At 39.9% G+C, this 25,600-nt stretch overlaps 1 protein-coding gene across 1 annotated transcript; it reads left to right on the forward strand.

The window, feature by feature from the left end:
• Positions 1 to 534: 534 nt before the first annotated feature.
• On the forward strand, positions 535 to 24,845 carry LOC123870019 (solute carrier family 22 member 6-like). Its single transcript, XM_045913175.1, has 8 exons — positions 535 to 1,113; positions 18,346 to 18,574; positions 18,897 to 18,997; positions 20,211 to 20,365; positions 21,251 to 21,617; positions 21,758 to 22,017; positions 22,532 to 22,713; positions 23,088 to 24,845. The coding sequence occupies exons 1-8, from the start codon at positions 986 to 988 to the stop codon at positions 23,247 to 23,249; spliced, it is 1,584 nt and encodes a 527-aa protein (XP_045769131.1). The 5' UTR covers positions 535 to 985; the 3' UTR covers positions 23,250 to 24,845.
• Positions 24,846 to 25,600: the final 755 nt, after the last annotated feature.

Here is a 25,600-nt window from a genome sequence, read left to right on the forward strand (position 1 = left end):
CCTTTTAATGAGAAACTCTCTAACAGTATTATTTACTTTTCTTTTAGTGAACAAACGTGTATACAAGTTACTGTGACTGCAGCAGCTTGAGATCTTACAGCAGCAAAGGAATCGCCGAGGCATAGCCGGCTTTTGAGGTTTTTTGTCCATCCCCAGCCAGTTGCCTCTTTTCAAAGTTAGTATGTATCTAACTTTAATGGATCAGCTACCAACAATCTATCTTGACTTTCGACACTAAAAGTATTGTCACCGGCTCCTCTTCCTACTCTGTTATGTGAGCGACAAGGGAGATATAATCTAGAACCCATAATATGCTATTTTTTGTTACAAATGGAGCCTCCTTCTGACAGAGTTGTGACAATGTACCTAATTCAAAAGTCACAACGCTACTCGCTGTTCACGGGAGTTCAAGTGTAAGTAGTCGGTTATAGTCGCACAACAGTCACACGTGGGCGCAGGCCTGCGCGTGCGCCGCGCCGGTGTCCTCCGCGTTATCTCTTGACAACACGGCGTAGCTCAGCTGGTGCTCCCGGTGAGCGGTCAACACGCAACTGTCAAGAAGTCGGCCGGCGATCTTCTTTCGCAGCAGTGCCGCGACCGGCATTGTCGCGCGGAGCGTGCGGCCGGCGGGACGCGCCAGCGGTCGCCCGACTCTATACAATAAATAAAAACACGCTGTCGGTAACCGCTCCGCATCCCACGTACTTTATCTGAATCATTAACTTCACCAACCTATTGAAGTACAAAGCTTAGTACTTAGTAGTTCTTAGTTAGTCATTCGGTGGGGTTGTTCCAAGATCCAATTATTATTGGTCTTTAAGTGACCCACCTTTAAATCTTGAAATAAATTCCGTTGTCTCCAGTTTTACTGAAGCAACAATCTTGAATTAAATTCAGTCGTCTTCGGTGCGGTAGTTCAGTAGTAGTTCTGTTGAAACTGCGTAAACTTTTGAGACTCGTGAGTCGGAGTGCACTCGCCCTCAGGATGGACAAGGAGTGCGTGGGCTGGGGGCGCTGGCAGGCGCGCATCGCGCTGCTGCTGGCGCTGCCCGTGCTGCTGACCGGCATGTACGGCACCAACTATGTGTTCCTCGCTGCGCGCACGCCACACCGGTGAGTCTAAATCCTTTATTCCTTGACACTTGACAGGCCTTAGGCCTTAACTGTGCTGGTATTAGCATAAATTCTTTCCGAAGGGTGACAATTGTTAGGACAATAAAAAAAATAGATTTCCCGATTTGTTTACTCTGCGAAAAGCTTTTCAAGAACACCCGTTTTATATTTGAATCCTTTTGACTTTCCCTCGGATAAGGTTCTCTGTAAATTTTTAGGCCATCCAGGATCTAGCTAGCACATAGAAAACCCTTACAATAAAGAGCCATTAACTACCTTCCCTTTCTATGAGGGCATTTAACTCGTAGGGGAATTTCGAAAACGCACGTGTATTTATCTATTTTTGCATAATATAATAATTCAGTGCAATTACCACTTTAATTTAGAATCATCATCACGTTTATTTCACTTAGGTTCCAGACATCGATCTGGTTTGCTGGGTTTATTGATTATTCCATTCAGTTCAATTGAATAAGATTTATAAAATTAAAAATAATGTTTGATAATATTTATTTGAATTTTATTAAAATAGTTAAAATAGTTATATTGTAGAATTTGCTAATTCTTCAAGTTATCTGCTATGTAAATATTATTCAGCTACCTACTTGCATAATAATTAAGTATTATGATATGATGAGTACTAAGTATATTAAATTATTATGCATCGACAGTTAACACTTTCCATGAATACCATGGTATATAACTACTTGTGAATATTATGTTGCTAGTTTAAGTTCATCCCGTCAGCATTAGGTTTGTGCAAAAAGACTGTTGGAGAATAGTATAGTCAGTAGGTACTGCAGTTGAATGCTAAGTTTACCATTCAACTCGAATGATAAGAAAGGTTACTATAATTCGTTATTTTGTGCGGAGTGCGGATATAGTATATTTTGTTTAGGTGGAGCATAGTGCATAGTAGAGGTGTCAAATATGGTTAGATTCCTATATCATAATATTAATGTTTGTTACAGAAAAATATTGAATATTTTTTACGTTAAAATATATTAACTATCAAAAAAAAAGCCGCAAGCAGAAACTTGCATGCAAACGATTTTCAACCTTATTGACATATTTCAGAAAACCACATATTAGCAATCTATGAATGATACTGAGCAAGAATATGACAAAATAACAACTTTCTCGTTACCGTCAATAAGGTCGAGAATCGCTTGCACCTGTTTTTCTGTTGCTTTCACCCCTAGCGAACCATTATACAGATTACCACCTTAAAAGCGACGTCTGGGAGGTGTCGGAGGAGGTTCTGTAGAAATATATTATATCACTTTAAAAAAACAAATAATTTTTATTTTGTATTTTTATACTTAAATTATTTCTTCTCATTTTTTTTTTTTTATAAGAATCATTAAAAAGAAGTGAGAACTTATCGCCGGCGCACTACTGAGCACGGGTCTCCATTTCAATAACACTCAAGTAATAAAAATAGTACCTAACACGATATACTAGTACCAACAAATTTCAAAGGCACTTGTAAACCTTTACTTCAATAAGTACCTACAAGCTTCACAAAAATAAATAGACGCGTTTTACCTACCAATAAAACGCTTATTAATTTACTTACCTTACTCGATGCTTAAATATATGAGATAGACGTCATTTGTCCCGCCTTAACGCATCTATCTCGCTCTATCATATAGCGCTGTCCCTCTCTCTCACCACCACCGCCTAGCAGTGCGAAGCGTGGCCCAAAGTGGCCGCGTTATTTTATTCATTGCGTTGAAAATCACCAGGCAGAATTCAAAGTTAAGCATCGAGTAAGGTAAGTAAATTAATAAGCGTTTTATTGGTAGGTAAAACGCGTCTATTAATTTGACTGTACCTTACTCGATGCTTAAATATATGAGACGTGTTTGTTATCGCCTGGTGGTGGTGGTGATCTGCGCCATACAAAGATTTAACATCTTTGACGCCAATGTGACATATATATAAGACAACTGATATGTTGAGCAAATAATGCCATTTTCTTGCTAAGAAAAGGTAAAAGAAAAATTACGGGGTGTAAATCCTCACTAACAAACTATTCACATGATTGCGAATTAAGAATGAGTTTGCAAGTCGACATACAAAATAACAGAAAAGATATACGCGTGTATGTATTACATCAGGCAAACCATTATAAGCTAGGCAATAAATTTAGCAATTAAAATTATATGCGTGCCTGTATGTGTAATACTCAGTCAATAGGTAAGGCTGACCTCGCAAACACTTGTAAATACATTCTTTGCATGTAAAGTCTACCTATTAATTAGACAGCATCAATATTAGGATAGTGATTAGTCATGAAAACAATTGCCATTGCAAGAGTGATTAAATATTTTAGACTCACTCTATGAGTCAATAACATAATATATACCACCAAAAACAATATAACTGGGTCAAAATACAGCTATTTCAACAACATTAGACAATTGACCCAATCGTTTCGAAAACATACTGAAATTATTACCGTCCTGCATGAAATCCTCGGACATCTGATATCTTAGATATCTATTAAGAACAATTTAATCACAATGAACAATCCTGGGTAAAAATAAGTAACTTAGTACATGCACAAAACATGCCCTGGAGCGAATTTAAAATGGAAAGGTTCCTTTGTTTAAAATAACTATTTTCACTATGACCAGGAAAAATCTTCCCAGAACAGTCTAGTCTCTTTAGTTCCATGTCCTTTTCTTGGCTCATAGCTTTGCTATTTAGAAAAGTTCGTACAGTTCTCACCAGAACAGAAGAAAGTTTTAATTTGAAACTCATAAATAAACAATTCATCATTGTTTAGGTATTTTCCTCATACTCTTTGTTTTATCATTCTACAAGAATTGGGATGATGCCACTGTCAAAAATAAATTATAGCAAATTAAGCTTTTGGTTCCTTGCATATCATGGACTTCCGCAAAATAACGCTTGCTTCTATAATACATGATAAAAAGTCGCTGATTTGACTAGCAGCCATCCTTCCTATTATTAGAATTAGAAGTTTATTTTAAACTAAGCATGAAAAAGCTATAAAGGAACCCCCTACAACCTGCGTTGGGCGGCTGTAGCTAGGACACTTTGAACCAGACCAGGACTTGTAATGACTCATTGTTAGCCGAAATGTTGACTTCATTAATTAATGATGAAGGGATTAATGAGTTAATGCCCAGCTATGGTGATAAAACGTAGTTATTACAAACTGTCTTCTGGCACAATGCTTAGACATTCCAAGATCTATCTTGGCGCGCTCAATATTACCATGTTTTAAAGATTTTAACTTTGAAGCAAAAAAGGAACAAAAACCTTTTGGAGACGTCTCTCAACAAGCTTAAAGTTTCATAAAACGAAACTTACTGGAAATCCTATCACCATGTAAAGGATTATTTAAATGATAAGAAAGCTTAGGAATGAGTTTCTTAACAACTCCGATAGCTTGTAAACACTCACCCAAAATTTGACAATCGAAAAGTGACAAAGACAAGGTAGGTAAGTACTACTTTGAATAATTCTTTGACTTTGACATTTTATGACAAGAATGTTTAACTACGCTGACTTGAAGACAGTCAGCAATACTCGTACAATTCACAAAGATATGAAAAGAAATCGACCAAGCTCAATCATAAAAGTGGACATTTCACTGGTGAAAACAAAGAATATTCTCACAGTTTCAAATTATTGATAGTTTTATGGTAATGTTACCCAAAAAGCCCGTATCGAGGATCAGGACATAGTTAGGGACACGGTAAGCTGATTCGGTACGAAAATCCATTCCTTGCAAAATAGTATCCGAACAAACTGTACAATAAAACTGTCGTAACCTGTTAATTTGACATCTTGGATTGGACTGAAATCGCTCCCGCGTCGGACATACCTTGCTCCTGGAACTTTTACGATCCAGACCTACACATGACTATTAAATCCAGCAACATCATAGAAGATGTCGTAGATTTTAGGATTACAGCCCACTTATAACATATACAAGGTAAGGTATTGTGTAAATGCTTCTTGTAGCATCCTTGCACACAGATCTAATTCACTCAGAATTAATAACCATGTTACAATTACGAATAACTATGAAATTAAATCACAACCCCTAAACAGATCTTAAGTTCTGATACATCAGGCTGGATCAAAGTTATTATTCGAAATATAGAAATTCGATAGATTTGAAATGAATTTTTTGTCCGCTGAATTAGTTTCTGAACCAAAAATTTTGAAAAATAAATGGGTTGTTTTATTTTAAAAGTATAACCATGAATCTTCTGCCACGAGCAGAGCATATGAAAATTTTTGTCATGTGACTTTGAACTGAAAAACGATTTTAACAGTTAACATTAAATTTTCCATGTAGGAAAGCTGTCTTGTTTAAGATTATAAATTTGCTACACCGGGCACGGCTAGGTGCGAATAAATCTAGCATTTCATTCTAAAGTCTTTCTCCGCCATACGAGTATGCGGTTAGCAAATGCTAATTCAGAGGAATGCCAAGTCTAGAAACATAGTCGCCATGACCGTTGTTTTGTTGCAAAACTGAAAATGTATTTAGACATCCAGGATCCAGAATGTATGTATCCAGGATTGAAACGTACAAAATACTAAATAACTATAAATGTCCCAACTTTGAAAGCATGTTTCTGAGAAGGAGCAATCTTAGCTTTAGGGGACATGACATGAAGCTACATGTCAATTATCAGTGTCAAATCCATTAAAAACACTTTCTGACCAACAGAGTCGGTCACATATGGAGTAAATTGCCCAAGGATGTAGTTATGACAAGCTCTGTTAACCATTTCAAGAAAACATTAAACAAACATTCGGAAAACTCGAAGCACCTCTGATATAGACGAATCAGCGAAAGCTGCTTAGTCTATTATAAATAATAAGTAATGATAATAGTAATCTGGTAGCCACGATGCCAGTTCCCAGAGAGGAGCAGATTGCGTCCTCTTCTGTCATAAGTCCATGCCAGACGAAAAAGCTGACCATGACCTTGGTGATACTTTTAAATAAACTCTAACATCCTGTTGACTTTTCCATCAAATGCATTGCTCTTAGCATACACGCATTTACATCAAAAATATATTGATTGATTGAAACTTACAATAACCGGAAATTTCTCCTGGAATGCATCGGTTTGGTCCAAGGCTCGACAAGAGAAGTCTGCCCATCAAGCACGAAAACACGATGTCCATGCAACGTTGTTTGTGAGAGAATAAGCTGCAAAAGGCATGTAGATGGAAGAAAGGAGATTCTGATACCATCATCTCAAATCCTTCGCTTCATGCAGACCAATAATATGAGGGAAGGTGCAAAAACCTGCTATTCTTCAGAAAATACAGTCTTGAGAGCCGAAATAGTGGGTCACGTGGACGCAAGCCGCCACTGTTGGCGCAAACATACACCCGCACTCGCGTACTGCAGCGGGTGTCACTCACGCACGAAGTTCGCACGCTCATGTCAGTCACTGAACAAATCTACCTGATCAGTTGATCACTGGGCAAGCTCATATAAACCACAACGATATATGACAAGTATAGATTCATTAGGTTAGTTGTAAATAGTAAAAATATCATTATATAATTCAAACTATTTAACCCTTCTCATTTAGTGAAGACAGCCGTGCTCTGTAGTGAGCTGGTGGTGCGTTTATCATGATAATGAATTTAGGTTAACTTATCCATTGAATTAGCGTGTAATGATAGAATTAAGTTTTCCAAATAAAAATAATAAATTGCTTTGTTGGCTTTCCTTTCATGTTATTTATAGGCACCTTTACTTGGTCAGAAGTATGGCCTCCTTTAGCTTGAGAGATGTGAATAACACATTGTTATAAACTTAATACTTGCTGCAATTAGCCAGCAGCAAGAGAGCGACAGCCAATTCAAGATGATTGCATTGCTCACTGTACACACTGTAGATGTCAATTTATGGCAATAGGACTGCGATGTTCGGATGACTCCCATTAAAAATATCGGGAGCTTGTAAAAAGCGGTATGCGGTACGCTTTATGAGATATAAGAATATATTTATATTTCTATGTGTAATTTCGGAGCTTTTACTCTTCCCAATTTGTTCGTAACGTGACGCAAGTGGCCTCTGAAATTTATATCAATATATTTGCATTCGGTATCGCTTAGAACCCATACCTTCGTTAATAATGTCATGCAAAAGACCGTAAAATTATTTACGTCGTGACTGAAACGAGAGCAGCTGTGCTCCTAGCAACGACTACCCTGCAAGGGCAAGTAGGCATGAACCATTACAAACAAATGCACGAGGTGTGCTGACCAGCCCGCGTAGTTCAACTGTGCCTACGAGGCGTAGCTAGATTTTTAATCGGCCAAAAACATTAGGTCATAAGCCTGTACCTGTAAAATTGAGTTGACCAAGACGAACCAAAGGAGGTTTCGAAGCAAAAACAGGTATAACGGAGCGTAAAACTTAGCATAAATATCGGTGGCGCCCAAGAGCGACTGATTGATATTCCACTGAGACCATAACAATGTCATGCACACTCCCGCGAGGAGTTGCTTACTTGGCTTTTACACTGCGCCTGCGAGGCGTAGTTAGCTTATTAAATGGCCCATGCACTCCCACGAGGAGGCATTTAATTTCTAAGCTGCACCTGCGAGGTGGATCTAGGTTTTTAAATGGCCTATGCACTCCCGCGAGGAGGCATTTCATTTCTAAGCTGCACCTGCGAGGTGGATCTAGGTTTTTAAATGGCCTATGCACTCCCGCGAGGAGGCATTTAATTTCTAAGCTGCACCTGCGAGGTGGATCTAGGTTTTTGAATGGCCTATGCACTCCCGCGAGGAGGCATTTAATTTCTAAGCTGCGCCTGCGAGGCGGAGCTAGATTCTTAAATGACCAAAAACACTGCCATGTATACTCCCACGAAGAGCCATTCTGTTTTCCAATAATTTTTAAGCTGCGCCTGCGAGGCGGAGCTAGATTCTTAAATGGCCAAAAACACTGCCATGTATACTCCCACGAAGAGCCACTCTGTTTTCCAAAAATACGCCTGCGTGGCGAAGGTAGATTTATAAAAGGTCTTTTAACATTTCTTTGAGCCTTACACTTTCTTCTCTTAGGTAACTCTAATACCGTTGTTCTGAATATAACCATGAATAGAATTCAAATTCAAAATGTTTTTATTCAATTAGACTTATGCCACTTCTTTTGAATCGTAAAAGGCATCTACCACGGGTTCAGTTCATGAAAGCCGGTCAAATTATCAACATATCGTGAGAGATAATATATATTTATCGTGGTAGGTGGGTAGGCACGAAAGTTTTACATCATTTAATAAGCTATAAAATTTGTTCACTTTCAATAGGCTCGATTAATCTGAAAACTGGTACCTGAACCTTTTCCTTTCAATGTAATCAATTATGTACTTTTAATCTGCAAGAATCTAAAAGTAAATGAAAACGAAAGCACCGGTACTACCGGATACCTTTTATATTAAATCATAAATAGCATAAGTTTTTTTAAACAATAAATATTTCAACATTTCTTTCCATAGAAATGATAGCATTTAAAAATACGAATGACGTGAATGTACACGACGTTGCGCGTCGCGCTGCACATTGTTCTTACCTACCCACAAGATTAAGTACTATGTACCTACATTACCAATTTGGTATTATGCTGGTTTCTATAGTTTTATTTTTATTGTATAGCTATAATTAATTAACTCAGTGCCAGGTAAAACCAACTGTGGTTTTTATGGCGCTGAATGTAACAAAAATTGCAAATGTTTCAAAACTACCTACCTTATGAGGTAGTTTTTCGTTCACAATGAATTGTTGGAACTTATATAGGATTCATTGACGGTAGCTTAATAAAATCGATATTTGACTCATTCGATGTCAAACTATCTGTTGAATCATGTATTTAAATTAACAAACTACCTCTAAGATGACATTTTCATAAATAGCCAATGAATTTAGCTATGCAGTAAAATTTTGCTTAAGAAATAAAAGTATTTCTATACTCAAACATTTATAAGAATTAAATAAATTGAAAAACTCACGTGATCTGGTTTACAACCTCCATGAAATATTGTTAAGTAATTATACTCTTGCATGAGTATTATAATACTTTATCCAATGCAGGTAATTTTTTCTCCAGAGTGCTGCATTTTAGCAAGCACAACCGTTCTCGGCGGGAAACAAAACGCCAATGAATAAAATAACGCGGCCACTTTGGGCCACGCTTCGCACTGCTAGGCGGTGGTGGTGAGAGAGAGGGACAGCGCTATATGATAGAGCGAGATAGATGCGTTAAGGCGGGACAAATGACGTCTATCTCATATATTTAAGCATCGAGTAAGGTACAGTCAAATTAATAATAGATTCTGTATTCCTTGTTAGCACCCTTCAGGTTCAGATACGGAACCCTAAAAAGCATGACAATAAAGAAATCACGAAAGACGTATAGTATATGGTAATAATTTTACTCTAAATACCTAGGTACCTATACCCATGGAACAGAATGCCTATACCTACCTACGTATTTATGCAAAATTAAAAACAATTGGAATGATAAAGAAATGTCAAGAAGGTACAAAAAGTAGATAAGTTTACCCAGTTACCTATTTAAAAATCGTTTTAATAACGAGTTTTTATTTTAGCCTTCATCACGGCTAAAACTAATACAAAAATCGAACAACCCAAGCTCCAAGCACGCCGGAGCTATAACAGACACTCGGTTCCCATGGCTACCTCCCAGTTCCATCATGAGACCCTGGATATAATCCACTATGCCCACCCGGTTCCATCATGAGACCACACAAACACACACATTTCCAAAAAGACCAATACAATTTACGTACCTAACCTATAATAACAAATATGCGCGTCACAAATCCACAAAATCAAGTAACTAACCTAATCTGTGATAATATCAACTCCGAATATCGAAATATGATATTATTTACATTCAGTATTCACCCACAACCAAGTTCACAAATAAATAAAACTACTGTCCTGATTGAATAGCAAAATCGAAAGAATCTATTTGATAAATGAAACTACCGAGGGGCGATATTCCAAACGAATTAAAAACCAACGCGTAGCGATAGAATATAATATTTTATCGCGTATGATATTCGCTACTGATATCGTGTGACGTAGATCGTAGGTCTATCTTTGGCAAACGCCTCGTCAAATTTAAAAGCAATTACTAATAGAAAATGTATTGCTTTAAAAATTTTATATTAAATATGGGGTTTAAGGAATATCTAATATCCTGAATATTTTTTTATATTGAATACGTATTATAGATAAATTATTTTTTGACACCACTAGTGCATAGCTACCGTCACGAGATTACATTTGGTACATGCTCAATTCTGCGCACGAGTTTACTCACCCGAGCTTAGGCTTAGGGTTACCATGATTCTCGTATTAGTCCCATCTTAGTTCACATCAACACTTTCCATCAGATGTGATTGTGGTCAAGCGTGTACCTATAATATAATTATTACAATTTTTTTAATAAACCTATTTTATAAAGGTGTAAAAAATCGAGGAAGCTTGATTCCTACCTGTCCCTCAAGGGTTAGCTATACCTACTTACCGAAATGTTTTTCGGCTCGCTTTTCATGTTCATTGAATATTATTTTTATGCCTCTGTGAAGTAAGTACCGGTTTCTATTATTCTAACAAAATTGCTAAATTTCACTTTATAGTGTGTTCTTAGGGTTCTGTACTTCAAAAGAAAAAAAGGAACCCTTATAGGTCACTTCGTTGTCCGTCGTGTCTGTCAAGGAAATCTATGTATATGATATTTCCCGTTGACCTAGAATTTTTGCATGAAATTTGGCATGTAGGTAGGTATCTAGAATTTTTTTTAGGACAAGTAAAGGAAAAAAATCCGAAAACCGTGAATTTATGGTTTACATCACAATTCACTGATAAATAATTTAGTATTTTCAATTCTCAAAGTAAGATTACTAAATCAAGTGGGGTATCATAAGAAAGGGCTTTACCTGTACATTCAAACAGATTTTTTACTTATTTTTATGCATAGTTTTTGATTTATCGTGTAGTATATCCGAATACGGAACCCTCAGTGCGCGAGTCTGACTCGCAGTTGGCCGGTTTTCTTTAGTAATTTCTCTATCTGGAGGTGGGCAGCGTGTTTTCAAATAAAGCAGTTGTTACCCTTCTTTACTCTCAAGGCAATGTAAAGAGAAAAATAAAGATTTTTTCATTTTTCTTCACCGTTAATGCAAGTGACATTGCTTAAAGTGCACGTAGCTTAGGTAGGAAGCTCCGACAAGTCAGTGGTGCGCGCCACCGCCACCGCCCGGGATCAAACCTACCACCTCCGTAACAGAAGAGCGACATCTCAACCACAGGCTATAGCCGCTTAATTATGTTATAGCTGGTTCTCCCGCTACTCATCACTCGATTTTCGCTCCAAAGTGATCGATATTTATTTTGTTCTTTGTATGAGTAGGTGAAAATGAACAGAGGCTACAGCGGTGACAATCATCAATGAGCTTCATCACTCCGGTGGCCATCTGTTAGTTGTTATACATAATAATTGTGTTTGTGGGATCATTACAGAGAGCAATTGTATAAAACAAAACATCTTGTAGTTACAGGAAAGACAACGCGTTATGTTATTGTCTTGGCTCATATATTTTATCTTCGATTAATTAATTAAGTTGTTTATAGTGGCAGCGGACTCATGAGTTGGTTTAGTTTTGAAAACAACCGTTTCGTGGGTAGAGGTCTCTAAAGCGTATTTATTAAATTAGAAGGAATAGCTCGCGGGGAGAGTGTCCATTCATCATCACCGTCATGTCCGACGCATCGCCGACTCACTACTGAGCACGGGACTCCTCTCAGAATGAGAAGGGTTCCGCACGTTTGCTGGCCCTTGACAAATGAAAACATTATGGAGAACTCTCGGGCGTGCAGGTTTCCTCACAAAATTTTCCTTCATCGTTAAAGCGTGATATAGTGTACAGTGACACATAGCTCTGAAAGGTTAGAAGTGCACGCCTGGGATCGAACCTTCGACCTCCCAAATAGCTGGCAGAAGTCTGCCACGCCGCACTGGGCCCGCGTGGTGGACTATACCTAACCAATTATTATTTTTTCATTTTGAGAGCACACCGTGCTCAGTAGTGAACGAGAGCTACGGGTCAGAATATTGAACAAATTAGGTTTAGAGGCCAGAGATCTTTGGAACAAACTCACACACGTGGCGGACATGTCACGCGTCTAAGTAATTTGTATTTCCTGATATTTTTCTACTTTTTTTACCTACGTTACTCGTACTGTAACGTTAAGAGGGGTCTCTCCGTCACTCGCTTCATACAAACGTAGTTCCAATTTCATTTGAATGTTAGTTAATTGTAATATCTGATCTGAATTGTTTTATTTTTTTTGTTAAAATCTAGATCAATTTGTATCCAAATGTATCTAATAATAAATTAATGCATGTCATATAAACTGCATGAAATAATGAAATAATGATTATATTCTTCACTTCATTTATAAATTATCATTCAAAATATTTGTACGCCGCTACGGCTAATGTGTTTGAACTATGTAATAATTACCAACATCTTGTAACACACATTATGCAAATAAAGGATTATTATTATTATTATTATTATTAGGCAACCAAAGTCTATGAAATTTTGCAGACATATTCTAGAAACTAATATCTATGTCTGTGATTTTCCAGATTTCTATTAAAATATTCGGTTTCAAAGTTACGCGGCCTTAAAAATTTACGTACAAATCTTTGAGCCCCTGTAATATTAAAACTACATATTTTTAGAAAAATCTAAAACACCACAGACACAGATATTAGTTTCTAAAATATGTCTGCAAAATTTCATGGACTTTGGTTGCTTAATATTCAAATGAAATTGGAACTACGATTGTATGAAGCGAGTGACGGAGAGAGCCCTGATAAAATCAATCATTTACTTAATTGTAGTTTTATCTCTGGTATGGCGTGGAAAAGTTTAATATAATTCTAGATTAAGATAATAATAGTGACTTGTACCTACTACATTCTTGATAGATTGTTTTTTTGATCATTAAAGCAATTAGCTCGCCACGCGGCCGCCGTTACCATACATTATAATATAAAGAACGCGTTATGGAGTCTGCTAGTAAACAATAGCGTAGAAAACTTTGCATAAAATAATACGCATATTAGATTCATTCATTTTTATTATTATTTTTACTAGCTACTGCACGTGTTTATTACACTTTATTTACTTACATAGAAGCGGGAATTTGTCACGAGGTTTTGTATTTTTCAAATCTTTAGATTCTGCAGTCAAGGAAAACATCGTCAGGAAAAACCTGCCTGCTTAAGAGTTCTCCATCATATTCTCAACGGTGTGGGAAGCCTGCCGATGTATCCTATGGCCAAAGCGTTCTCATTCTAAGAGAGGAGCCGTGTAAATGTAGTGTGACGTCATAGACACATGTATTCTGAGAGTATACACATAACGGTATCGGATGCCGGTTGCAGCACGTGCAGGCTGCAGCCACGGTCGGTAAGCGATACCCGGCGAGGGTGGAGCGCGTGGCAAAGCTGCCGACAACCTTCGTTTCATTTTATTTTTATCTGCATAAAAATAAATTACACCAAGATTATCTTATATCTAAATAAATGTTTGCGAAATAAGAACAATACTACGGCGTAGATATTGACACTAGGGAATGTAGCGAAAGGTCGCGGAATGTACAAATAATAAATATAACAATATACCTAATAATGATAAGTAAGTAAAGTCCCATTATAATGTAGAGAAGGAGTAATGTCGGATTTTTCGAAATTCGTGCGAGAGTGAAGTCGCGGGCTTTATTAGCACTAAATATATAAAAGACAATCTTTATATTATTACCAATTTTACCCAATGTGAAAGTTAGTGTGTTGGTTTGTCCTTCAATGACGCCGCAACAGAGCAACGGAGCAACGGATCGACTAGATTTTTTGCATAGATAGGTAATAGGTCTGCATAGTTAAATGTAAGAACTAAAGAATGACATAGGTTACTTTTTATCCCGGGAAAATCAAGCAGTTTCCACTGGGTTTTTGAAAACCTAAATCCATGCGGACGAAGTCGTGGGCATCAGCTAGTGTCATAATAAATCTGACTATTCTCCTTTCCCCTCCACTTAGACTCGTGAACACTTTTTTCGAAGTTCAGCCCTCGGAGGTCATTCCTTGGCCGTGGAGTTAGTGAGGTTCAAACTCTACCTTTTGCACTGTTGTTTGATGTCGCACCTATGTGCTGTTGTCGCGCCGTTTCAAGAGAAATGACGCACTGTGCACTGCTCGCCGGCCAACCAGGGCCGTCAAATAAATTAAAAAAAAAGGATGTTTTACATAAATCAGATAACCTCTGACGACACTTGGCTAACCTAAATAGTTGAGTAGGATGTAGTAAGTTGTGTAGTAACTCGCTCGAGCCGGTTCACGTCCAAGGCCTTGTCTCTTATCAGTGGCTGAGGCTTCGGGTCAGAGGTGGCTGTCATCACCTGCCACTGATAACACGGGTCATCATATTTACGTGGGAATGAGACACGTGCTAAAATGTCCCATTATTATCTGATCACCATTTTATGTTGTGGTCATGATTAGGTTGATATCTAGGTACCTGTAATGCGTATTTGCGTATTTAGGCACGTAGGTACACTAACGTCAACCGATCGCCGGCTCATTACTGAGTACAGATCTTTCAGAACGAAAATGCTATGGCCCATAGGTCTCCAGCTGGCTAAGTGCGGATCGGCACACTTCACACACAGAACATTATGGAGAACTCTCCATAATGCAGGTTTTCCTCACGATATTTTCCATCACTTGTTTATTATTATTAAAACAAGTCGGAAATTATTTTGTTTTTAAGACAGGTTTTAAAGACTTAAGGTATTTTAGTCTTGCTTGTTTGTGTTGGTGTGGAAATAAAAATAAAGAACTCGGTTTTTTAGTTCTGTTAGCGAGAGATACCAGCGCTAGTAAGTAATGTCCGAATCGAGGCCATAGAAACTCCATACAATAATGTAGAAATAACTTTGTCGAAACATTTCATGTTTAAGTAGACCGCGAAATTCTATTATCTAATGTACCTAGGTATCAGGTCTTCCATACGCTAAGCTAACTGGGTAGTTGCAGGGCGCGGCTGTCGGCACTCGGCAGACTGGGGCGCTCACTCGCCAGCGCGTGATACAGCCGCGCAAATGCACGTGCGCTCCGCATTCACACAGACAGAGTGGCTATTGGGGACTACCTACGACTGAAAGAGTGGAGTCTACAAACTTGAGATTTTGCCAATAGATTTTCTTCACAGTGTAGTTTTCTTCATAGTTTCTTCCATATTGTTTCTGTTATCTCTGCTCATTGCTCCAACTAAAGAGGATTTCCAGCACAGACAGTATTCCGCAGCTGACGCTGGGACAGTCGAAGCCACAACTTACTTTAGTTAACGAGCCGCGAATCTTTGTAGAGGTTTATTGTTAGGGATGATATAAATACAAATCTTAACTTAGATGTTATGGCGAAATAAAGAAACTCACATCTACATGAACCATGGATGATGGAAACATGCTTCGTTGGTCAGTCGTAATTCGTAACTCATGTGTGCATATCAATGTTACAGTTGTACACATTATTACATCGTATAACTGTATCAATATCGAAGCTTGCTTAGACAACTTTATAGCCATGTTTGTTGTACACATGTTGTTATTCTCGCTACTACGCCACGAGTTTGATGTGTGTGTGTGTGTGTGTGTGTGTGGTAGTTGACAACTTCGGGGCGTGGGAAGCTTATCGCTTATCTTGGGCGATGGCGACCGCTAAATATGAAGCTGATAAAAGAGTAACACTCAAACAAAAATAAACTATATTTATTCAAAAGCTTTTAATTTATAAATAAGTTTCTTTATTTTATTTAATTGTTTATTTTTAGTTTTCAGCTGAATTCGTGACACTCTGTCTCTGACGTAACCTGATGAGTTGCGCGCTGCGTGCTGCTGTAAACTTGTGATAAGTAATAGCACAGGAAATACCTCGTTGGAGCTAAGTTTAACATATCGATCAGTTTAACCTAAAATTATTCAAATAACAGTTATTTGAAATGCCAAATTTGTTCGAGATTCGAGAATTATTTATTGTTCTGTTTATTTTTACGTAGCTTTTACTTTTGTCGTGCAAAAAGTTCTAAAACAGTGGAATTCTTGGTTTTCCTAAAAACAACAGGTGCGTGGTGTCTAGGTAAGATCCCTCGTAGCGATTCTTAGCTACGAGTAGAAACTTGACCAGTGTGCTAAAAGTCGCATCTATTTGCGTGCGTCTTCCGCGTCACGTCGGGGTCACCACTTTAGGAGATGTTAGGGGTGGTGACCAATTAATACTCCAAATGTTTTCGTTTAAACTTCTTTATTGCAACGAGTCGGCGCACGCGCAAACGACCTAACACTGCGTACAATTTCCAATCCGCGTACCTACATGCTAGATATACGTTCGAAGTAAGAATCCCCTACATAGCTTGTAATCGACTTGCATCGATTTTTTGATCTAAACTCCACATGCATTAGGTTTTAAAAGAATGGTGTGTTAAAAACTACTACAGGCTACTTCTAAAAATACATTATCGAAGGTAGGTATCACACAAGAAAACGATGGTATTCCCGATCCGCGCAAAGATCAGCGCCATAGATCTACCAATAAACTTGACCAAAACTTTACGAAGATGATGTCGAGAAACTGTTGTTTTATTGTTCATGCAGGTTTAAAGGACATTAATTTCCTTTTCATCGTGAGAGTGAGCAACAGAACCAATCTCAACGTTTACTGTTTATATTTATCTCGACGCTTGTATTAGTCAGACTGTAATTTATTCAATTATTATCCATTAACTTCAAAAAAAGCCTAACTATCACTAACCGCGCCATGTTTTTTGTGAGGTCAATTTGGAAAATTTCCAAGTGATGTCTGTCTCACTCGACCCTGAACTAACCCTACAGTCAGTTACGACTGACTGACTAATAAACTAATCAAGCCGCAGACAAGTTGATACATAAGTTTATTTTGGTCGATCATTATTTTCGCTGATCATCGCGATGCGATAGAATGTCATCGGTATAAACAAATCCTATATAAGTAAATCACTTTGTTGTCTGTCTATCCGTCGTGTCTCTCAAGAAAACCTATGGAGGGTACCTCCCGTTAGCCTAGAACCATCTTCGCCATCACTATGAGCATTATAAAGGCACATTATTATGAGACAAAGCAGCAAAGGCATCAAGCAGTTTGTAGCTGGGCTATAAATAGTATTATATTTCCAGATTTCTAGAAATAGATAGGTATATATTTAGTTTTTAAATGTTATCTTGTTACTAGACATAGGTCAGTCGTTTACACAAGATTCACTTGTACCTACCTACTGGTTACTCTTGTAACAAATTATTATATTGTTGTTTGATTAAGCAATATACACAATAAAATACTGCTACTTTTCATGTAGTAGGTACTTAGGTCGGTACTCGGTATCTTATGAATTTCCAATTGGTGTCTGTCGCGCGCGTAAGCTCAGTGCAGCAAACAAGTTGGTAAGTCAGCAAATAGCAATGGCAAGTATGAGCAGAGTGTGGCAGTTATTTATAGTGCGTTTATATTTAGCCTGGCTATTTGTGGCAACTGGACATGCGTGGCGCCCTGTGGCGGCGCGGTGGTTGTAAAACTACCAGTTTACCGGTACCTAACAGGAATTACTAGAAGTTAGATATTCCAATGTTAGTGGAATTGGTCTTCAGGGAATGAGATTCAGGACATTCAACATTGATCCAACAAGACATTGGTCAAAAAATTTCATTGTTTTGAAGTCCTATGCCCCTGAGTCTAGTTAATAGTATGGTAGGGGCACTTACTTTACAGTATTATACCATTTCGTGTGGTTTGACTTTACCTTGCTGTTCTGTGGTGAACCCACCTTCGCCTCCGTCTTCTACCTCCTCAGTTGCAACTTTCACCAGAACCAGTACTCACACCGCGCCTTCAAGCTTTCTCAGGCCAGCCACAATTTCTGCATTCCCGAGGGTCAATAGTAAATATGTGTCAATAGCTTGTATCGCTGGATTCCCTGCGCATTTAAATGCTGGTGATTTCTTGCAGCGTAGATTTTATGGATATCTTTACTTTCATGAAAGGTCTCAAGGTTTCCATACATGTCTTAATTAATTGTTCCAGATGCCACATACCAGAATGCGAGGACAACAGCACGCTGCGGGGGCCGGTGGCGGCCGAGTCGTGGCAGCCGGGCTGGTCGAGCTGGGCGCTGCCGGCCGAGTCGCCGGAGTGCCACCGCCGGGCGGCGCGCGGCGGCGCGGGCGCCTGCAGCCGGGACGCCTTCGACAACTCCACCCGGCTCGAGTGCGAAGACTTCGTGTATCAACACCACAGCAGCATCATGGCTGAGGTAGGGGTTTTCATCGATGTCGAAAATCCGTTAGCAAACTTGTTTGAAAGAGATTTGCGCGAAAATTTTAAAGTACTTAACTCTATAAGACCTAAAAATCCAAATCTCGTTTCGGGATGGAATCGCACAGATTTTCTGAGTCCACTCCTAACTGATTTATGGCCAAAGGATCGAATAGGTACCTTGATAACTAGATTTTATAATACTGCAAAGTACGAGCACAGCTGTAGGCAGGAAGGTACCATGTACCATGGCACGACCACTCACACACAAGCAACACTGCAACGGTCGCACGTTGTAATATTGTTTTCTGTATTTGCAGTTCGACCTGGCGTGCCAGGAGTGGAAGCGCACGCTGGTGGGCACCATCCACAACGTGGGCATGCTGGTGTCGCTGCCCATCATGGGCTACGTCTCTGACAAGTAAGCTTCTGCGTCCCATCTTAGGCCACATCGACAAAGTTCGTTTGCGCAGAAAAACGCAATCTAACGCCGCCTAAAACTGAATATACACCAATGAAATACAGACCTTATTGCTTGACGATAAGATCTGAACACAAAAACAACAGAGACTCGTGCTATCTCGCTCATAATTCGCTCTCACCAATAGCGGACGGACGCGCGCTTGTGATTGGCTGAGATATTATTTTCGCGCCATTCAAAAATTAGATGTCTGCACAGGTACATCGGCGTATCTCATAATAGTGGTAGTACTGTAGCTGCAAATCATTGCATGAGGTTATTTTAGGAGCAAAGTGAACAACCTGGCCATAACCTGGCTATAATATGTATTGTGTGGCAGCAAAACATTAGGTAGTTGACTGAAAATTGTATTCATTAATATTATAATATTATAACCCTTACGACTACTTATTTAGTTATTTACCTTGAACCATGCTGTCATATAATCTCTTAAAGGTACATGTAGGTACCGTGCTAATTACATAAATTAATCGCTCGATTACAAAATTATACAAACCGATTAGGTTGATAATTTTAACGATAAGTAAAACTAGTTTAACCGGGAGTTAGCAATATTTACCTACATGGAGTATAAACTATGGAACTGGTCAGGGTTATAATTAAAATAGGTATATAACAACTTATTTTATTTAGATACATATTTTGAATCGCATAAGTAAAAAGTTTATTACTGTCATCTAAGCCAAGCAGGTATCTTGAGCCTCGTTATTGCTTCCGGCTAGATTTGATATCTCTTGAAAGCCTCTCTGGCGCAGTGTTCACTCGGAGGTCCCGGACTCGATTCCTAGCAAAGACAATTTAGGAATTTCTAAATTTGCTCTAGTCTGTTCTGTGGGGAGGCTTTTGCCGTGGCTGGTTACCACCCATGTCGTTCCGGTACGATGCCGCGTAGTAACCGATCAGTTACCACGTGCTCTCCAAAGTTAACCCACTTCCACCTTAGACTGCATCATCACTTACCACTACGTGAGATCACAGTCGAGGGTTCAAGATTCAAGATTCAAGATTCAAGATTTTTTATTTGCAGAAACATTTTTTACAGTGAGATGTTATTAAGTACATATTGTCCAGTAGAAATGTTAACTTGTAATCGTTAAAAAAATTGTGATAATGTGTTGTTTATCTCGCATGAAATAAACTTGCTTGTTGGCAGGTGGGGGCGGCGCGCGGCGCTGGTGGCGAGCGGCGCGGGCGCCGGCCTGCTGGGGCTGTGCAAGTCGTTGGCGGGCTCGTACCCCGCCTACCTCGCGCTGGAGTTCCTCGAGACCGTGCTGGGCGCGAGCGTGTACCCCGCCGCCTTTGTATTGAGTTAGTTTTTATCTCTATTTCAAAATTGTGCGTAGGTCTTCTGTAGAGACTTCCACACGCTTCTTCAAACGTCTTCATCGTGATTCAACGGCGCCCTGCAACATGTTGGATGTCGTCTGAGGCACAATGTTAAGAGGGCTCTCTCCGTCACTCGTTTCATACAATCGTAGTTCCAATTTCATTTGAATATTAAGCAACCAAAGTCCATGACATTTTGCAGACAACAGAGCCCTGTTAACAAAAAATATATAATGGACTAATTGAGATGACTCTCGCTCAACGAAACGCAATTCCAAAGCATTTATTAAACTCTTTAGGCTTGAAAACGTGCAACATAAGGATGAAGAAATTTTGTAGTCGTCAAAACTACGCAGATTAGATTGGAAAGATTTTTTTTTCTTACCTATTCGAATTTGGCTTCGACACACGACCGTGTGTCTTGATAGATAGAAAGGCTTTATTTGCAAAATAGATACAGAGCGAAAAAAATTCGCCGTTTAGTTGTAGGCATGTTTGTTTTGATGGTGAACAGCTCGATAAGGAAGCAAAGCGAGGCTGCTTCGTATAGCAACACTAGCAATTAAATGAAATGAATACATTTAGGAAAGGAGAAATTCAGCAGATGTTATTATTGTGACTATCGTAATGTTTAGATCGATTGCAAGTTGTACTGATAATAATAATTGCTTATTAACCTAAAGAAGAAATTATGTAATCTAAAATGATGTTTTCACTCAACTGATTGTGAAGGTCAAATTGCAATAAGTTATTGTAAAAACTGGTGACCGTAGATCTGGGTTAGAACTTAAAATTGTAAGCAGACCTTTAGTGATAGAAAGAGCTAGAAATTTGGTGATGTCAACAATTTCATTTGAATTTTTACAGTGATCGAATGGCTGGGCGTGGAGCACAGGATCCTGGCAAGCTTGCTCCTCGGCATCCCGCTGTCGGCCGGCGCAGCCTCGCTGGCTCTGCTGGACTATCTGACGGGCTACTGGCGCACTTGGGCCCGCTTCGCTTACCCCCCTTCCTTCCTACTCCTCCTGTACCCATGGGTGCTGCCAGAGAGCATCAGATGGCTGGTGGCAGGGGGGAAAGTCCCGGAAGCTATTCGCGTCATGAAGCAAGCCGCGAGAGCCAACAGGGTCACGATACCTGAGGACGCGCTGGAGAAGATGCTGGCCAAAGACCAAGTCACCAACAAAATAGAGGCTATTGTCGAGGAGGAGAGTCTTTTCTCGGCTTTTATTAAGTAAGTGATGAAAGTAACCTAATAAAATAAATTTCTTACAAGTCTAATTGTTTGTAAATAATATTATTATGGTAAACTGTGATTAAAATTATGTTGCCTGAAGAAACAATGAATCCAATGAGTCCATCCCCCATCACCAGATACGGCGCGCTGCGGCGGCGCTTGGTGGTGTGCTTCGCGTGGTGGTCGTGCGCGGTGTTCGTGTTCTACGGGCTGGCCGTGCGCGCGCACGCGCTGGCCGGCTCGGCGCACGCCAACTACGCGCTGCTGGCGGGCGCCGAGCTGCCGGCGCTGCTGCTCAACACGCTGCTGCTGGACCGCGTGGGGCGGCGCCCGCTGCTCACGGCGGCCTTCCTGCTCACCGCCGTGGCGCTCATCGCCATTCCTTGCTTGCCTGAGAGTCAGTATTCCTTTAGTTCTTCAGACACATATACCTAGCGGCTTAGATCGCTGCCAAAATGTGTTGGGTCTCATTTGCAGAACGTGGAAAATAAATGTTAGGATTTTTGAACAGAGTAAGAACTTTTTAGTTCTTACTCTGTACAAAAATCCTGCAATTTTGGAAGGTTGAAGCATGTTAATCCAATTCGTACTTGCTTCCATTTTCTTACAACTAGCGGAGTTATGCCAGGAGAAGATACATTTACAGGTTCTGTTATAGAACTTGAGATCTTTTAGACAGAAAGACACATGCTTTAGTCTTGGATTCCCTGTGCCGAAACTCTCCATCTTAACACATCCTTCGTCCTTGTTAAAAAGGACGTCCTTATTAGGTTGTTCCATGTGATGCTTTTGAAGCAACACTCGTCTCACAATACAATTATTCGCCATTTATTTAAAAACATTCAAGAATTGAGGCTATGGAAACCTTCGAATCAAGGTTGGCATTAATATAGTTTGATTGTGTGTTACAGATGAAAGCGGCTGGGGCACAGCGCTGTTCCTGGCGGGCAAGATGGGCGCTACCATGGCGCTGAATGCCCTGTACGTGTACACGGCCGAGCTGTTCCCGACGCGCGCGCGGCAGCGGCTGCTCGCGGCCTGCTCCACCTGCGGCAGGATAGGCGCCATCCTAGCGCCGCAGACGCCGCTGTTGGTAAGCACTCACAGTGATATTCCTACGCGTAATAATTACTACTAACTTTGGTACTTGGCTTTTGGAATGATGTGCCCTATCCATTGCGACTTCAGCTTTGTAACGCGCTGAGCTGTCGGTTCTGCTGTTGTTTGTTTGCCTGACTTCTGGTTTGATCACGTAGAGAAACTCCAAGCTCTCTCCATTGCTCGCTGAGTAATTCTGAGTTTTCTTATGAGGCCCATAGTTAGCGACCATTTTGTCTCAGATCCATATGTCATCACTAGCAACACGCGCTGTTCGAAGACTGTGGTGTTCAAGCGCGGAGGAATTTTGGACGAGAAGACATCTCGGTTTTTATAAACTTCGATTTTATTGTGCGCTTGCCTTTTCAGGCGGCTTACGGAGCGTGGGTGCCCACCACCCTGCTGGGCGCGCTGCCGCTGTGCAGCGCGGCGCTCACGCGGCTGGTGCCGGACACGCTGGGGCGGCGGCTGCCGGACTGCTTCGCGGACCTGGACAACTCCGCCGCCACCACCGACACGGACATCCCTTAGACACCCTCCCTTCGTGCCTGACAACTGGTGGGGAACTTTAAGAGAGTCCGGTAAAAGAGAAATGTTTGAAATAAAATCTGTGGCGGGCCACCACAGTTGACATCGGGTGGCGTTTCTCAGGCTCATATAAAAAATTACGCCACACGAACCTGAGACGGAAGCAACTCACTACTTCACAGTGGAGGGCGGGGCTATCTACCTCGATGTTATTTTTGTCGAATTTATTTATGAGATTAGTTACCATTTGCGGTGTTATCCCAAAATGAGAATTAGGAATTATTAATATTAGGATGGGATTTTACAAATAAATTGCTTAGCCACTTGTTGCCTTCATTTTAGGGATAGGACTATCTGTCTACTTCTGGTATGTACTTAACATCTTATAGATAGCCTGTTAAACTGATATTTATTATGAAATAACTTCACAAATCACCACAAAATTGAGGCCACGTTTTTAGATAGCGAAGAGGAAAACGTTCGGTTGCTTAGTGTCTTCAAACTTTCCCACCAGTTCTGGGGAAACCATGGATTCATGGATCTCAAGCTAAGCTACATTTATTGATAAGGGTGAACGGGTTAGCGAAATATCGCGTGTCAGTGCATTGACGAAGACATTAGTTATAAAAATAACATAGCTTTAACTTTTATATTATAAAAAGCACAAAATGACATTAAGCTAGCATGTATGTGGAATTCGGCGGTAGAATTATGTAAATCAATCCAAAGTTAATAATTATGTGAGTATATTTTGCCGGAGGCTCGTGAAGTGACAGCGAAGGAACAAGAAAGCGGGCAGTTCGATACTGCCGCGACAACTTGAACATCATCCCTCGCAGCTCCTACTGCAGTCCCGCCGTGACCACGAGCCATGCGATTGGGTCGAAAAATCGATATTTTAAAATCATCGTATTAAACGTGGCACGTATTTATTATTTAAATTATAGTATCTCACAAATGACATTATTTGACGATAGGTATACACACCTACCTACAGGCCATAGTTATTATTTACATGCTTCCTCATAAGACTCGATTAGGAGAACGAGATTTCAACTTTTTAACGTTAACAAAATAAGTTAATAGCTTTAAGATCGCCGTCCCTAGAGCTTAAACTGACTGTCGAAATAAACGCTGGCTTCACTTGCATCACGAATTGAAGTTTATCACGTTGTATCAAAGCTTAATATTAATTCTTAAGTTTTCAAATTATTAGTTTTAAGGATCAGATAATGTGGCTAATTCTAATATACACAATGAACAATCTCTAAACTGGAATGACAGGTCTAAATGTATCGTTATCCCTCTCATAATACTCGCTGCGGACAAAGCTAGCACTAGACTGACTCGTCAAATTAGTTCACTCTAGAGATTGTATACAGCAGAGTTTGCCACATTACCTCGATCAATGCACTGGACGTTAGATATGACAAATTGTCATGTAATTGATAGATAATTAAAAATTAATAATTGTTTTAATTCGTATAAATTAATACCTAAGTATAGATTTCGTAATTTTGTAAGACAAAATTAGGAGTAAGATTAGTAACATGTCTAAAGTGACAATAAACAATTTAAACAACAGCAATACTTGCTCAATTTGGTGGTTTCATTTTTCCTTCTTGTGGTATTTTATGAAATCATGATAGCAGCAACGGTGCTGTGCTTCCGAGGCGCTGGAGTGAAGACCTCGAGCCTCGATAGACCTCTCACTGAGTAGACGGACGACATCAAGTGAGTAGCAGGAAGCTGCTGCGTGCAGGCAGTGCGAGACTACTGTATGTGGAAGCCCTTACCGATACCAATGCCCAGCAGTGGGCAGCGACGATAGCAATCATACTCTGCAGAACCGTCCTGCAACTCAAAAAGAAAAGTAACCATGCTAGGTTGTGCTTTGGTCTAAACTACGCCTATGTTATTTCAGAGGCAAAGTATACAGAAAAGGTTTTGGACACGACTATTACAGACCACGGGGATACTTGTACTTGTATATCAAACTCCAGTTAGATGTCCACAGCTGGGCATAGATCTCTGTAAGAAGTTCCACAAACAGTAGTGTTGCGCCGCCTGCAATCAGCGTAACAGTTCCTTGCGACTGGTTTGATGTGGTTTGTTCACCTCGTGGGGAGTCTGCCAGCGCTGCGCTATCCAGTGCGAGGTTACCATTCCCGCAGTTTGGTGGCCAGCGTGTCGTGCCCGTTCATTGCCACTCCGCAACTTATCGAGCTCTGTGATTACCTACTCTGGTATCTTCTATGGATCTTCTCCTTTCTGATCTGATCACGTAGAGAAACTCCGAGTAAATAGCTGTTTCCATCGCCCGCTGACTGACTGAACTGAGTGTATGAACTTCG

Source organism: Maniola jurtina, chromosome 12 (assembly GCF_905333055.1).
Source record: "Maniola jurtina chromosome 12, ilManJurt1.1, whole genome shotgun sequence".
Taxonomy (NCBI): Eukaryota; Metazoa; Arthropoda; class Insecta; order Lepidoptera; family Nymphalidae; genus Maniola; species Maniola jurtina.